Genomic DNA, 12,905 nt, shown 5'->3' on the forward strand with positions numbered 1-12,905 from the left:
CACTGGGTCCCTGCCACCACGTAGGAGGTCTGGACTGGTTTCCTGGCTCTTGGCTTCAGCCCCAGTCCAGTACCGGTTGTTTAAAAGGGTTTGGGAGTGATATAGCAGATGTGAGATGTCTCTCTGTCTGTCTATCCGACCCTTTGCTTCTCAAAAAGATATCAGTGGGCAAGTACTATTTATTTAAAGCAAACAAAAAACAATAGGGATGTAGAAAGAATTTCCCGAGGGGTTTTTGGTTTGTTTGTCATGTAAAAAGTGAATTCATTGAAGTTATATATTTAACTATATCTTTCTATATAGCTGTATGTGTCTTCTGTGGAATACACACACATACACATAATATAAAATTTGATGAAATCTACCAGGGATAGTAATTGTGTAAGTCACATAATCAACATTAAGCAATTAAAATATCGAAAATATAAAATTCATTCCTTCCCTTTATTGTTGGCATATATATAACACAATTAAAAATTACTGTACAGAGAATACAAACTTTGTCATATAATGTTGCAGGCTGTGTGTAGTAGAGATTTTTTTTTTCCTGTCTGAGATGATTTTAAAATAACATGAGAATGTGGTTTAAGCAACGGGAAAACACATTTGAACCTCTGGAAAATTCTAAGGAAGGTCACATATCATTCTAGCAACAAGATGCACATCTTTCAGAGAAAAAGCATTCCTTGCTGATGTCAGATTCCAATTTGCATTTCCAGGATTTATCTGCCTGCATTAGAGTTCTGCCACGAGCACTGTACTTCTCATTTGTGTTTAAGAAAAGCTTGTTTTTCTTATTGAGAAATACAGGACAAAAGGAGAAGCATACACCGTAAAAAGACATCCTTTTGGGCCAATTTCCCTTGACTGAGAATTCTAACTTGATTTCGGGAGATCTTTGGAAGAATCAAGAAAGAACTTCCAGCAGGAGTGGTGGGTCTAAGGCAAGGAGAGACAGTCTGCAGGCCTCCGTGACACCTGCTGTAAATGCTCACTCGGGCAGAAGCAGGTCTGTGGAGACTCCCACGGAAGCAGGGCTCACCTTCTTTCCTGTGATCACCAGTGTGTAGCCATTCTGGTTTAATGGGTGTTCCACAACCACTTCTGGAGACACAGGGTGGGAATCCAGGCGAAAATTCACATGAGGGACATACGGTATTGTTCGAGAAATCACAACCTGAGGGAGGGAAAAAAAAGAGAGAGAAACACCCAGTTTCCAACAAGTTCTGTTTAAATGTGCATGTGAAACGTGGATGATAATGGAAATAACAGATTAGGAAAGTTCATGGGTGCTTGCACTGAAGACCCAACAGTTCATCTTGTAAATCAATATGACATGCTCTAATCTGCTGCCTTGGGGACCATTTATTTGAGCCCCCAACATAAACTCTTGCCTATGATCTTTTAATGGTTTCTAGGGAAGGAGACCTTCTAATCAATCAGCTAGCTGAGGCAGACAAATCCTCACAATTGTACAGGGAAGTGGCGGGACCGAAGCTCTTCCCCAGAAAGAAGACACCACATATGGCACAAGGATGCTGGATCACTTTCTAATCCGGCCCCTTGATCCTACCCACTGGGCAGTTCTCCTTGATGTCACAGTGAGAAGAGTGGACGGGAGCCTGGAAACCTGAGCTAGTTCAGCAGTGCTGCTCTCAGGCCGTATTTATAGACCTTCCGAGGTCAAAGGAGGTCTCCAGCTACTCTGAAATGATGGACTGTAGTTCTTATAAGACACTGTCTTGTGCTGTTATTAATCACATGATAAAAGTTGCTCTTCTTGTCTTGGCTTTAAAATAAAGACTGATCATTTTAATGCATGGGAAACGAGGCTGGACTACAGAGTCACTCTTGCTTTCAGGTATGTCTCATTTGGAGTGTTGCCCAGCTATATAATTTCCATCTTCCCACTTCCTAGAACTCAATAATAAGTTCAGAGATGACAATCACCAATTAGCATATAGTCAGCATGATTAACTTAGACGAACACAGATGCAAAGGGGGTTTGGAGTTCTCAGAAAGACTCTCACTCCTAGGTAGGATTTTGGGCTGTATATTCAAGCACAGTAGGATCTAAAGGGCTGAACACAGCTCTGGGCTGGAAGTCTACGCCAGGGAGCTGTCTGGCACCTCTCCCCCTGTTAGATTGCATTGGAAGTTTACTTAATTGCCGTGAGTATGAGACCATGGGACAAACATGGGCATCTGTGAGATTAGGATTATTTAAACAGTCATTCTTTGTGCCTCAACTGTATTCATAAAATTGGAATGAAAATTACAGGAGGAGCTGCTCTGTATTCTTCACAAAAACATACAACATATAAATGTTCCAGGGAAGAGCAGTAAATTTTTTCTTGAGCAGAATAAAGCAGCCAAGTAGCCTGAAATAATTTAGGAACATTTCCAAAGTACCCAATTTGTTCCTAGGGAGTAGATTGTTGATAAAGAGACTAAGTTCACAGAGCTGTAAAAGTTAACTATCATGACATTTCTGGTCTAGAGTTTGTTCTACCCTAAACATTCAGCACTTCCATAACACGTCCTTAAGCAGAGTGGCTGCATGTGCAGACATTCAATGACTTGGTCAGGATAGGGATGGAGAGAATTAACCTTTAGGGCCCAAGAGATACGCACAACCTTTGCAGGCAAAATGGAAAGAAGTTCAATTACTAGTCCTACCTACCTCAGGGTGCTAGTTGCTAGCAAAATGTCATGTGTTAGACTTCCACAGCTTCCCTCTCAAGCTATCCAAATTTCATGAATCCAATTTCGCAGTCTTAACCCCTCTCACTTTTTTCCGCTCTTTTCCACCTTCCCCCACCTTACGCTTGTATTTGTTGGTCACTACCAGTCACTTCAAACTGTCAAGGTGGTAAAAAAAAGTATCCTTCTTTCACTCACAAGTCAAAACAACAGGAACTCAGCCTGCCTTAATAATCCTACTCTTTCTGTATCACATTCTGAGCTTTTGTCTCATGGAAAGATTTATCGCTAGGTAACTTCCACTGGATGTTTGAATTTTGGTTCTATCTCAGTGGTTTCTCCCATTTTATTTAGACTTACTGCAGAACAATCACCACTCAGAGCCCTTCCCTGAATCTCTACTACACATTCCCTTCTTTTTTAAAAAATTAATTTATTTTTATTGCAAAGTCAGATATACAGAGAGGAGGAGAGACAGAGAGGAAGGTCTTCCATCTGATGATTCACTCCTCAAGTGACCACAATGGTCGGTGCTGTGCCGATCCGAAGCCAGGAGCCAGGAACTTCCTTCAGGTCTCCCACGCAGGTTCAGGGTCCCAAGGCTTTGGGCCATCCTCGAGTGCTTTCCCAGGCCACAAGCAGGGAGCTGGATGGGAAGTGGAGCTGCCAAGATTAGAACTGGTGCCCATATGGGATCCCGGAGCCTGCAAGGGGAGGACTTTAGCTGCTAGGCCATGGCATCAGGCCCCACATTTCTTTCTTAATGGCCAATCATCTTTGACTTTTTCAACTATCTGTATCCCATCCAAATACACATTTACAGGAAAGGATTAGCATTTCTTTTTCTCCTGCTAATTCCCCAAAGAAGCTCTTTGCACCTATCCACTTGGGTTCATTGATCTTTTGTTAAGACTTCTTGTCTGAAAGGCATTGGAACTTTCTTAACAGCTGCTACCTGAGTCAGGGACCAAGCTAGCTACTTTAAATATAGATTTCATTGAAGCCTCACATTAACCTGCAAGACAGGTACTAAGATTTTTCTGTACTGAAAACATGACAGAGAATTTTAGTGAGACAACACAACAGCTGGATATCTAAGGAGCTTTAGCTCACGCCAGAATCTGCATGCTTGACCTGTCCTTAAATATCCCACTGCTGGATGCTTGGAGCACCAGAGTAAATACCAATAAAGAGCTTCAACTCGTGAGTCAGCGCACTAAAACAAATTTCACAATGTGTTTGCCTTGTCAATTACTCCATGTTTCACTGCCTAAGGAGGAAGCCTTTGCTTTGTCTTTGATGGCAAAGTGGAAATGTCATACTAACAGAATTCCTGAAGCTCCTCTTTTGCTGCCTTCTTTTGAAAGAATTTTATTCTTGTTTTTTTAAAAAAAAATTATTTGAAAGGCAGAGAAAAAGAGGAAAAATCCACCATCTACTGGTCAATTCCCTCAATGCTCATAGTGGCCACGCTGAAGCTGAAGGCAGGGTGCCCAATTCACATGGCCCATGTGGGTGGCAGGTACCCAACTTCTTGAGCTGTCAGCTGCTACCTCCCAGGGTGCTCATTAACAGGAAGCTGGAATGAGGAGTGGTGGTGGGACTTGAAACCAGACACTCTGACGCTGGGTTAACCGCTGCATCAGAATTGCACACCTGAAACTCTAATACAGTTGTGCTACTACTACCACTACTATTACCACTACTTTTATTTGAAAGGCAGTCAGAGAGGGAAACAGATATTCCATCCATTAGATCACAACCCCAAATGGCTACAACAGTTGGGGTGGGCCAGGTTGAAACCAGGGGCCCAAACACTTAGGCCAACCTCTGTTGCTTTCTCAGGCACAGCAACAGGGAGGTGGATTAACAACGGGGCACTTGGGAATCAAACCGGCACTCTGGTATGTGATGCCAGTGTTGGACTCACAGTGCCACAATGCTGGCCCCAAGCTCTACTCCTGACCACCAGCTAGGCAAAGTGCTAGATGGTGGAACAAGAGAAAGCAGGAAAGTCTGCACGGGAAGGGAAAATGATCCTTTGGATTTTGAGCAGAGCTTCACCCAGATGCAAATATGGTTTTAGTAGATCATTCCCCTGTTCCCTGCAGGGCTACTGACTGCTGTAAAGTGGCAAGAATGATGTTCCACTGTTAATTTCTTGCTTTCTCTTATTGCTGAGATTCTAAATAATTGAGTAACCACTTTAACTCAAAATACCCTGAAGCAATGTTTACAAGAAATTAAGAGTTCCTTTTGGTTGCCATGGCGATGGTTCTAGGAACAGAACTGAATATGGCATCTAAATTTAATTCTTACAATAGATCACCTGGCAATTCCAGAACAATTAGTACAAAATAGAAGACTAGTAATTCTTTTTGGAGTTTTCATTGCGTCAATGAGTAGCAAACTTAGGCATTTTGGTCACAAAACCTTTTTCTTTAATGTTTTCGAAATACAAGATTAATATATTTTGGAGGGAGAAAGGAATCTAAAATTCTTGTGGTTATGATCTCACATAACCTTCCTCAGTGAGTTATCTGGGGGAGTTCTTAGGGAACAAATGTGTGTACAAATATAAAAAAGCTACCATGGCTAGGCTCCCACATTTGTAAACCTAAGCAAAACTAATTTTGTGTTAGAGTCTACAAATGAAAGCTCTCTCTGTCTCTCCCTGCAGGTCTCTCACTCTCTCCCACTCAATTAAATGAACAATTTAAAAAAGTTTATTGGAAAGGCAGATTTATAAAGAGAAGGAGACACAGAGAAAAAGATCTGCCACAGGTTCACTCCTCAAGTGGCCGCAATGGCTGGGGCTGAGCTGATCCAAAGCCAGGAGCCTCTTTCAGGTCTCCCATGTGGGTGCAGGGTCCCAAGGCTTTGGGCCGTCATTGACTGCTTTCCCAGGCCACAAGCAGGGAGCTGGATGGGAAGTGGAGCAGCCAGCACATGAACTGGAGCCCAGATGGGATCCCAGTACATGTGAGGTGAGGATTTAGTCACAGAACCATCATGTCAGGACCAAATGAATAATCAAAAAAAATAAGGGGTAGCTAGACAGCTGCCTATCTAACATACAAATATGTTCAATTATATAAGCTTAATTAGTTTAAATAAAATATAAAAATCCATGCATGAGAGGAGAACAGCAGGCCTTTACAAATATCTAGACTGTCTTACAAAAAGCTTTATGTTTTTATTATTATTATTATTATTATTATTATTATTATTATTGTTGTTGTTGTTGTTTGAAATGGCCACAACACTTAGGACTGCACCAGGCTAAAACCAGGAGTCAAGAAGGCCTTCTGCATCTTCCACAAGGGTATCAGGGACTCAAGTCCTTGGTCCAACTTTCTCCCAGGTGCATTAGCAGGGAGCTGAGTTAGCAGTGGAGCAGCCGAGACTTGAACAGGTGCTCAGACACTGGGAGGTAGAGCCTCAAGCAGTGGCTTAACCTATTGTCCTGCAAGTTCTTATTTCCTGTAATTTTTTCAAGTGAACAATGCAATGTTTTTTTCTTTTTCTTTTAGAATACTTAAAGATTATATGAAACCATTCCAGAACCAGTTCTGGAACACTTTTGTTACCTGAAGAAGAAACCCCACAGCTTCCAGCCATTGTTCACCCAACTCCACACGCACTCTAGCCCCTGACAGCCACTATCCTCCTTTCTGTCCCTACAGATTTTCTTCTTGATTTTTCAGATATATGAAATCCCCAAATTCTCAGATATGCTTTTATCCATGCTCATTTTTTTTCTTGCCAAAATAATATTCCCTTGATTGAACAGACCTTTATTTTGCTTTTGTGTTCATCACTTGAATGGCATGGGGATTGTGGACTATTTTGTTTCCTCTTTTGGCTACTGTGAAGAATGAGAAATCCCTAGTTTTTTTGTGTAAGCATGATTTCACTTCTGGGTATCTAATGGGTATAGATATGTGGAAGTGGAATGCTTTGATCTTAGACTAACTTTGTATTCAACAGCCACTGACAATCCATTTTCTCAGGAGCTGCACCATATGACATTCCCACCCGTCATTCCCGGAGGGCGGTGACAGTTTCTCTGGCAATGCTTGCTGCCTTCCATTTTCTCAACTACAGCCACCTTAGGGGGTGCGAAGTGGTACTTCTCTGGGGTTTCAGTTTGTATTACTCCGCCAAATGTTTTCCCTAATCAAATAAGAGGAAGATTTGCCTTTGGAGGCCCATGGCTTCGAGTGCCCTCACCTTGTCCCAGTCTGCATTCTCAGGTGGCCCCTGTTTGGTATCCTGGATCTGATGAACATTCCTTCATGGTCAGGATCCAAGAGGAGATGCGGGGGGGGGGGGGGGGCGGGAAGGGAGGGATGGGAAGAACGAAAGTGTTTTTTTCCAGGAGAATCGAGCAGAGGGAGGGCTGGGGGAAGCTGTCCAAGTGCCTGTATCTGGCCAAGGAGGCAAAGGCGTGGAGCGTGTTAGGGGAAGGCATGAGAGGTGGCAGCAAGGCAGGGATGGAGCAGCATGGATGAGAGGGCATCTTTCTGGAAGGACAGCAGGTCCTCAAGGCGGATCTATTGCCTTCATCTATAGACTGATTCACAGGTTCACTGAGGCTGTGAGGAAGACATGAATGGATGCTGCAGAACTCAATATGAATTTCCAAGGCACAGTCAGCCCCTGATTCCCCTTGCTTCTTTCTTCTTCTTTTTTTTTTTTTAAAGATTTATTCATTTTATTACAGCCAGATATACACAGAGGAGAGACAGAGAGGAAGATCTTCCGTCCAATGATTCACTCCCCAAGTGAGCCGCAACGGGCCGGTGCGCGCCGATCTGATGCCGGGAACCAGGAACCTCTTCCAGGTCTCCCACGCTGGTGCAGTGTCCCAGTGCATTGGGCCATCTCAACTGCTTTCCCAGGCCACAAACAGGGAGCTGGATGGGAAGTGGAGCTGCCGGGATTAGAACTGGCGCCCATATGGGATCCCGGGGCGTTCAAGGCGAGGACTTTAGCCGCTAGGCCATGCCGCCGGGCCCCCCTTGCTTCTTTCTTCAGGTTTACTACCTTCTTAGTTTGCGAAGGAAACTGGTGCTCAATTACAAAGAAACCAGAACATGTGTAGTAGAACTATTTGTTTCCATCAGAGAGAAAATTTAGTTTTTTTTAATTAGGGGGGAAAACCCCCGAGAAGTAGAAATTACTGATCAGTATAGATAGCTCAGAATGAAAAGGTGTGGGGGGGTGTGCAGATTAAGCCACTGTCTGTGAGGCAGAATCCCATATACGCACTGGTTCAAGTCCTTGCTGTTCCATTCACCTGGCCAAGTACTGGAAGACTCAGATGGAGTTTCTGGCTCCTGGCTTCTGCCTAGCCCAGCCATGCCTGTTAACGGCCATTTGGGAAGTAAGCTAGCAGGTGGAAGATTTCTCTTGCTTTCTTTTTCTTTCTCTTTGTCACTCCTTTAAGTAAACACAATAAATCTTTAAACAAAAAAGAACAGTGGTAAAACACAGGACCGGGTGGTAAAAGCTGAATTAAATGATGCTTTATTTCCTTCTTCCTGTTGTTCCTTTTGGAAAAGAGGCCTGGGTGGTTCCGTACAGACTTCACTCTACAAATGCCTGACACACCAAACTGGCAAAACAGTCTTCCTCCTTATCACGAGTACTGATGTACTCATTTCATCTTTTTGAAATGCATAAAAAGTGAGGCAAAATAAATCAATATCACATTGAAAAATTTGTTAAAGTTTTAAAATATTTATTAATGAAAAACATCTCAAAACATATGCTAGAAAACCTGTAAAATTTTTATATAATTAAGACATTTAAATCAATATTCCAAATATATTGGCTATATAATTAGCCAACTTATAAGCAGATAAGCACAGTTTGTCTGCTTCTGAAGTGATGGTTTTAAAAATCTATTAGTATTTTTCATATATTACATACACGTCTTCCTGTTCTTTCCAAAAAACATCCATGCAAAAAAAAAAAAAAAATCCCAGCTATTCCAAAAACCAAAAACAAGTCCATGGTTCCATATGTTAATGATGCTTTACATTTCTTTGCAGGTAACAGACACATGTCTTAAGGTGGCACTGTGGCATAGCAAGTAAAGCCACAGCCTGTGGTACTGCATCCTTACGGTTGTATGTTTGAGTCCTGGCTACTCTGCTTCCTATCTGGCTCCCTGTTAATGGGCATGGGAAACCAGTGGAATATGACCCAAGTCATGTGGCCCTGTACCCACATGAGAGACCTGGAAGAAGCTCCTGACTCCGGGCTTCAGACAGGCCCTGCTCTAGCTATTCTGGCCATATGGGGAGAGAGAACCAGTAGATGGAAGCTCGCTCTCTCTGTAAATCTGCCTTTTAAATAAATAAATAATTGTTTAAAAACAAGATATATGTATTTCTTAATAGCATGCATCAATTCATTCTAAGAGATTACACATGAACTGGGCTTAAGTTTTAGTTTGGACATAACCCTGCAATCAATGCTTATAGTAAGTTGTCAAACAAAATTCAGAACTAATGAGCATATTTCCTCCTAAAATAGCATACCAAAGTTAGCATGCTTTTATCTATCTATTGTCTAAAGGAGACTGTTAAAATAGCAGTCCCCTATGAAAAAGGCTCATGTGGTCCCAGCCTCCTCTGGCTGTGTCCCTGTCTGACACTAGCAGCATGGTGTTGCCATCATCTGTGACTACATCTTCCACAAGGGCAGCCATGTGTGTCACGGGCTCTCCCTACAAGACTTGCCACAGTAACAGCACACGCACAGAAAGAATCTGATATTGAGAGGTCAATAAATGAATTGATTCTTTTGATTGGACGTGAGTTATTATTTTCAGTTCCCTGGTCATGAACATAATCCGTCAGGCAATGTTCATCAACAAGGATGGATCTCTACCCAGGTGATTCTCTCCTCTTCAAGTTTCTCTTGACAGTGTAGTTTAGACGCAGAAAAGAAGGGATTAGTGGTAATGCGGATGGGGAGAGGGGAGAACGGGGGATGGAGCATGAATAAGCATGATCCCCAAGAACCTAACAGCAGCTTTAAGGGTGCCCAGGCTAAGGCTACCAAAGACAGGCGTGTGCAGGGCACACAGCATCAGCCCAGTGACGGTGGAGCTCAGCCCGAGACAAATCTTGAACAGGCCTCAGCACCCCGCCCCCATTCCTGATTCACTCCCTCTCCCTGGCCTGACAGTCATGCACAAATATTTTAATAGCAATGCTTTGCATTTAGAGATTAAAGGCCTCAAACAAGTGCTGGTTTAAGAAAAAAAATTCCAGTGAGCATTGTTTTGGACGTATATTAGACAAGGAGCTTGGAAGGGGAGACGCGGGCAATCCCTGTGATTAACCTGTGATCTGCAGTAGCATCCCTTCCCCACTGCTCCCACAGCCATGCTCCATGTGTGAGTGCTCCTAAGTTAGGTTCCTTTCTACAGTCCTCCCCTTCCCTAATTTGTAAGAACTCAGTTCTCCTGGCGTATGAAAGCTATCTCAAGCAGTGTTGATCAAAGCAGCCCAGGAGAGCGATCACAAAAAAACCCACTGTTTGGGAAATCTATCCTGGCATGGTACTGCAGCTATACAGACTCAAATATACCCACATCTTAGTGCACTTAGACACGGTTGCACCTGTACAAGATAAGTCACACATGTTTCAATGTTAGAAATGTCTTCTCTGCACACACATGATATTGTTAGCTAAACAATATAATTCTTTCTAATCAAGTAACCACTGTGAAATACCTGATTCACTTTGCAGCCAACAGCTGCAGCTGTGGCTTGGGTTCCCAGTGAGAACCGAGGGTAAGCATGAGAGGAAGGGCAGAAACAGCTGCAAACTCTTGCGAGCAAAAATTTGCAGAGCAACCTTGCCACTGGGGTTCAGGGGAGGAAGGAAATAGAATGATTCTGCTGTTCCTTTTCATGTGTGGCAGCTGTCTTTGGGGAGCGGGGAAATGATACCCATTCTATTTTGTAACAAAAACTGCATAGTATTTATGAAGATGCGAGTTGTAGAAACTTGGGCTCTGCCAGAGTTTTAGCATTTAACACAGCTAAAATCTTCCCAAAACTTGGTAGGGCATTCCTGCTCTGACAGCTCAGGCTGAATACACCCTTATCTTTGCTCCCCTCCTCCCTGTTTTTCCACTGTAATTTGCCCTAAATGAACTCGATTTCAGTGATGTTGACTAATTCTTCAAATGCTTTAGACTTATCTACATGAAAGTTAATGGAATTCTCTCAGGCTACTGTCAGAGAAACAGTTCTGTGGGTCCCCACGGACCATTGTCTGTGTATGTTATTACTACGACGTCAATGGTGATCTCCCCTGTGGTCCTGAATGCAAGTTCAGTGCCACTGTTTTGTTGGTTTCAATCGTTTGCGTTGAAAAGCAAAGTCAGTAGGTTTCCAGGATATAGTTGATGAATTAGTCACCTTTTCTTTTTTAATCAGTAACATCAGTGCTTTTCATAAAATACACATCTATTTATTTTTACAGGTTTATTCTACAAATGGTGGGAGACAAACATAGACGATGTGCTGTATCTTTTCTTGTTGCTTGAGACCGATACCCGACATATCCCTGAGGTGTGGACTCTTTATTCAAGCAACCTACTTAAAAAATGAATTTCATTGGAATTCCAGCACCTTGAAAAAAATCCAGAAACTCTTTCATATTAAAAAAGTATCAGATATGAAGTAATTGTAGACAGTTTATTCATTTGAAACTAGATTGGTGAGGTAGTGGGTAATTTGGAAAAAAAGTCAGAAATAATATAGAAGACCAAATCAATAGCACTGGAACAGGTTAGGAATTCAATAGATGCTAACCTCCCTCAGGCTCCTTCGAGATCTTTGGGATTTTATAGAACACCATCAATGTAAATCAATAGCACACAGAATTAATTAATAGCACCTTTTTACAAGGATAATGGTTTTAGCCACAGTGCATGTCTAATGAGAAACGACTGAGCATCCCTCTCTCAACTCTGAGAGGGTAAGACTTGAACTAAATGGTCCATATGGATGAGGCACATACATAATAAGCACTGGTGGCCAGGAGAAAGGAATGGGAGGCCGAGTCTGTGCTGAAGCACAGGAGCAAGGGTGACCAGTGTGGGAAAGTTTTGGTCGCAGGATCTAGAAGATTAGTTAGGGAGACTTTATTTATGACTCGGAAAAAAATTCTACCAAGCCAGTAAGTACAAAAGACACATGATTTATGGTTCTTAAACTATGGCAATGACTTGTATTCAGACTGTGTTTGAGTTTTTACAATACAGTTTGCAAAAAGGATATGGATACAGGATGAACAGATTGGCAACACACAGGAAAACCCCACCATCCTTAGTGCGTGTACTAGAAGTCACGGAATGGTCACCATGCCAGCCTATCATATGATTGTATGAAAAATCTCCCTTTTAAAGGAAGTTTCTAGTATTCACAGAAATCTAGCACTTCTTTAGCTATCGTGGCCTTTCTGCGTTAATCAAGAATCTAATCATGAACTCATGTTGAAAGCACTGATGACTATTAAAGCAGTAATATAAATCCAGCACTAAAATGCAATTTTAATTTCTGTGAAGTGCTATGATTCCTGTATCTAGGAAACATGGAACTTCAATCAAGTTAGAAATGTCAACTTTCACTGTATGGAAATGTTGTTGCTACCCATTAAAAGCATTTCTTAATAAAAACTCAGTTTTTTTTTTTTAAATAAGTGTTTGAACTTTTTGTGTGTGTGACCCCCACCATTCTACAGAATCAGAAGAGCCTGAAGTACAATGGAGGTTTGGTGACAGCCTCCCATCCCAACGGCTGCCAGTATTTCTCAATGATGTGAATGTTTCTTCTTACGGAGACGCACGGTTTACACAATAGCTCCCTTTGATCTGTGGCTTCCCTTGAAATAGGAAAACATCGCCCAGAAGCACTGTATAATTGTTTCATTTTTACTTTCCAATCATGTGACAGCATTTATGAATGGAAAAAAATTCTAAACATTTCTGGACAAGAAAATTAAACAAATCACATCAAACTTTTCAAAGGTCTGAGTTAACACAAATAGGCCACATATTTCATAAAAAGTGGATAAGGTGTCCTTGTTTGGCTCTCTGTGTGTGTGCGTCTTTCACCTCTATGGTGAGTCAGACTTTAAATTATTTGAAATAACTTACTGCAAAGACAAAA

General features: G+C 42.1%; 1 protein-coding gene across 3 annotated transcripts in view; it reads right to left on the minus strand.

Annotated features, from left to right (window-relative positions):
* Nucleotides 1–12,905, minus strand: part of MET (MET proto-oncogene, receptor tyrosine kinase) — a 109,149-nt gene that overhangs the window by 45,680 nt on the left and 50,564 nt on the right. For all 3 annotated transcript variants that reach the window (XM_058681476.1, XM_058681475.1, XM_058681477.1), the window contains one exon: nt 1,043–1,177. In XM_058681476.1, the coding sequence (XP_058537459.1) occupies nt 1,043–1,177 (135 nt within the window). The remainder of the gene's footprint in view (nt 1–1,042; nt 1,178–12,905) is intronic.

Source organism: Ochotona princeps, chromosome 25 (genome assembly GCF_030435755.1).
Source record: "Ochotona princeps isolate mOchPri1 chromosome 25, mOchPri1.hap1, whole genome shotgun sequence".
In the NCBI taxonomy this organism is placed as follows: Eukaryota; Metazoa; Chordata; class Mammalia; order Lagomorpha; family Ochotonidae; genus Ochotona; species Ochotona princeps.